Genomic DNA, 3,349 nt, shown 5'->3' with positions numbered 1-3,349 from the left:
CCTCTTAGTGGCGAGATACGACACAATTTTTCTAGGCCGTTACTAGACAGCCACTAGATTCAATTGTTACTCGGGATTCTATGGCTATCCCAAAAATATCCTTATAATGTTCTGAAGTACGTCCTGTGGACTTCCTGAAGAACTTTCTAAGGACGTCTTCGGGACCTCGTGAGGATATAATGAGGCGCGCATCGGGTGTTCCACAGAATGTCCTCAGGAGGTCCCGGGACTAAAATGGGACGTCCCCAAACGTCCTGACGTCCCGTCCTGGATATTCTGAGGACGTCTTCAGGACGTCCTTGTGCTATTTGGGTTATCATACAAACGGGATTTGTACCCATTACTCATGACATTAAATTTAATCCGAGTGCAATACCGAAAGGAAAAGCCTTAGCAATATCGCATGTAGTTCGCGTTGAAGAATTGCGCAGTGAAAATATAAGTCATTTAATAAGATGCAGTGTGATACCGCAAACGTCTGTCAATGCTACTCCGTACAAGGTACAATTACATGTAAATATTAAATGAAATTTAAGTAAAATCCCAGACAACGTTATGTCGTCTTAAAGACATCTTAAATCTGTGAAATACATTTTTATATGAATACACGCAACAATTTAAATTTCCCTTTCGCAATTTTTCCATTTTTCGATAATTGTCACTCCAGCAAATAATGCAAACTTCGGCCACCATGAGCGCCCTAAGTCCTACTTTTCCGCTATAGTATATCATCGCACGAAGCGAATACAGATAGAGCGGGTTAAACTGAAAAGAAAAGTATCATTTTGTAAAATTCGCAATAGTTATTATTACAAATTTTCGGCGTGGTGTCATGTGCCACGCATCGCTCCATTTCCCGCTGTCAAATGATGTTCACCGTTGCTAGAAGATTAACAAATAAGCTATTCTATATGCCTACCGAGTTCGGCCTACCTTTTTCCTCGCGCTTATTCGCTCAAACGTTTTAATTAATTACTCGAACTAGTGCGAATTTTACAAAATGGTACATAACTGTTCTTTTCACCTTATTCGTAACACCCTGTTTATAACGAGAGTATATCGTTGATGACACTCACCTTTTTCCATCGTACTCTATCTCGTGATGATGCCTGTTGGAAAAATTGTCCATTTCGCTGTTAAACCATCGATGATACGCGAGTAACGTTGCGCACGATGGACCCCAGAATGTTCGATCGGGCTGTGAAAAAGGTTCCGAGGCGATCAGGCTTTTAGAAAGAGATCTATTAAGTTCAGGACTGGCCGGCGCTGAAAGTCTTCCGGGTAACTGCCTCGTGGTAAACGACGGCGCGGGTCTAGATGTCTCCGAGAGCAATCTACCCCTTCGTGGGCTTGATAATATAGATTCTTGCACAGTTACTGTGACGCTGAGTGGTCGACTAAGAGCGACAGTCGTATGCTGCGGGTCTCTTCTGATAGGATTACGATTGAAATCGATCCCAGCGGCGCCCATGAAAACCCTGTCGACGTAATCGAATCCCCGGCCCATTATTCCCTCTCGTGTGTGGCCGAGATCAAAGGTGTGACCAAGCTCGTGTAGAACGGAACCTAACGTTGTCGCTAAGCAACCACCGTGCGTGCCGCGATAATTACTGTCGTCCATCAGCTGTTCGGTGTCGATGACAGTGGCATCCAGGAATCTCGGTAATACCTGACAAATCATATGAAAGATTCTATTTTGGAAATATTCTCTTCGGCAGCAGATGAAATACGAAGCGAATCTACAATACACGGATCTTCTTCGTCATATCGAATTGCCTTAATGATGAACGTTAACCAACCTGAGCCATACACGTAGGCCAGGTGTGGAGACACGCCGAACCGAAGAGCGCCAGGCCACCACCGCCGAGGGCCGCATGGCCCTGCGTTCTCGCCAAGGTGTTCTCATGCGTGCGAGGACTGGGCGCGCCACAGTACCTCGTGCACGACAGAAATGCCAAGTATTTGCGATCCTTGGATGCTAAGGGACCGGTCATCAGCTCACGCGCAATCAACTCCCACAGTTCTCGCTGCTTCATCGCTCGCGCCCGGTCCACGTGAAGCATACTGTGCATCACCAGGCACTCCGGACCGTCCAGGTCTCTCTCCAGCTGGAAGGTCTTTCTACTGTAACCGGCCTCTTGGAGCTTCTCGGCTGTCAGGGTCTGCAGAAGCCTGGCACCGAGCCCTATTCTCGTTGCCGCGCTCTCCGGTGAACGATCCTCGTTGCGTGGACCCTGGAAGATCAGACCTGCGATGGCTTCGATACGAATAAGTCGTAAAATCATAATTGTTTCACAAGATTGAGCAATCAGGAGAGAACACAATTGTATTGTATCATACCGGAATAACGTAGGCAAGACTAACACACGGCTATTCATGCAGCAGAATGGCGATCGATAATTGAAGAGGTGCACGCTACGTTCCAAGTAGCTGAATTATGAGTCGCGATCACTTATCTGTATTGCGTTCCTCAAGTAGCAATTGCAGCTAATCGAAACTAAATGAACCACGTTTCCCGAATGTGTCTCATTTCAACATCGATTACAATTTGTTAAAATAATTTTCCGAACTGTGACTTAAAGCGATCGTGCAAAATGCAAAAATAACTCCTCTCACATTTCACTTAGGGGACTACCGTACAGCTATAATTTGCTCTTGTCGCTACCTGAAAATAACCATCGTGACCCGAGCAGATGACGTAGACCGGTGTTACCCGCAGCCTGGTGGTTCTCGGTTCGTAAATGAGGACCAATCTTCTCTTGTGCCCGCCCGCCTCGAGTTCTAATTTATTCGGACCGCGTGCCAGATCCACCAGGACGCGGAATTGCCCGGCGACGATCGGCCACTCCGAGGTCACGTTCTTGTGTCCCCGAACGGTAATGTAGCTGCATAGCGCGGGTGCACGACCCTTTATCAGGGCCAGGCTGTAAGTCAAGGTCTCGCCATCCACTAAGTTGCGTATCGTGATGCCTTCCAGGTTACCGTTCGCCGTGAAGGTACGACGACGGTGATGATTGTCCGCCAACGTTACGTCCGCAAGTACCTTAAATATACACACAAGCGTTTGTACTTCGGCAACCGAGTACTTATTAGCTGCGTTCGGCATTGCAAATCCGAGGCGTCGGAGTGCTCTTTCGCATTCGAGTGAGCGAGAGGGGAGAATGAGATAGACAGGGAGGAGGAGCACTCCGACACCTCGCGTTTGCAATGCCGAACGCAGCTATTAGTGCAGGAGAATTAGACTTAAAACCACTCGATTTTTGAAAAAATTGTAAACAGGCATTTGTTTGCATGAAATGGTGCGGAAGGTCATTAGAAATGAAATGTATGTGTTTGAGACTCATAAAAA

At 46.9% G+C, this 3,349-nt stretch overlaps 1 protein-coding gene across 1 annotated transcript in view; it reads right to left on the bottom strand.

Annotated features, from left to right (window-relative positions):
- LOC105558703 (putative zinc metalloproteinase YIL108W) overlaps window positions 1-3,349 on the bottom strand; it is a 22,046-nt gene that overhangs the window by 2,895 nt on the left and 15,802 nt on the right. The window contains exons 2-4 of the mRNA XM_012006532.1: window positions 2,666-3,043; window positions 1,800-2,234; window positions 1,077-1,669 (exon numbers count right to left, since the gene is read on the bottom strand). Of these exons, the coding sequence (XP_011861922.1) occupies window positions 1,077-1,669; window positions 1,800-2,234; window positions 2,666-3,043 (1,406 nt within the window). The remainder of the gene's footprint in view (window positions 1-1,076; window positions 1,670-1,799; window positions 2,235-2,665; window positions 3,044-3,349) is intronic.

The sequence above is a fragment of the Vollenhovia emeryi genome, unplaced genomic scaffold (genome assembly GCF_000949405.1).
Source record: "Vollenhovia emeryi isolate VEMERY1.0 unplaced genomic scaffold, V.emery_V1.0 DF939318.1, whole genome shotgun sequence".
In the NCBI taxonomy this organism is placed as follows: Eukaryota; Metazoa; Arthropoda; class Insecta; order Hymenoptera; family Formicidae; genus Vollenhovia; species Vollenhovia emeryi.
The sequence above is the reverse complement of the archived record's forward strand: the minus strand, read 5'-3'. Positions and strand labels throughout refer to the sequence as shown.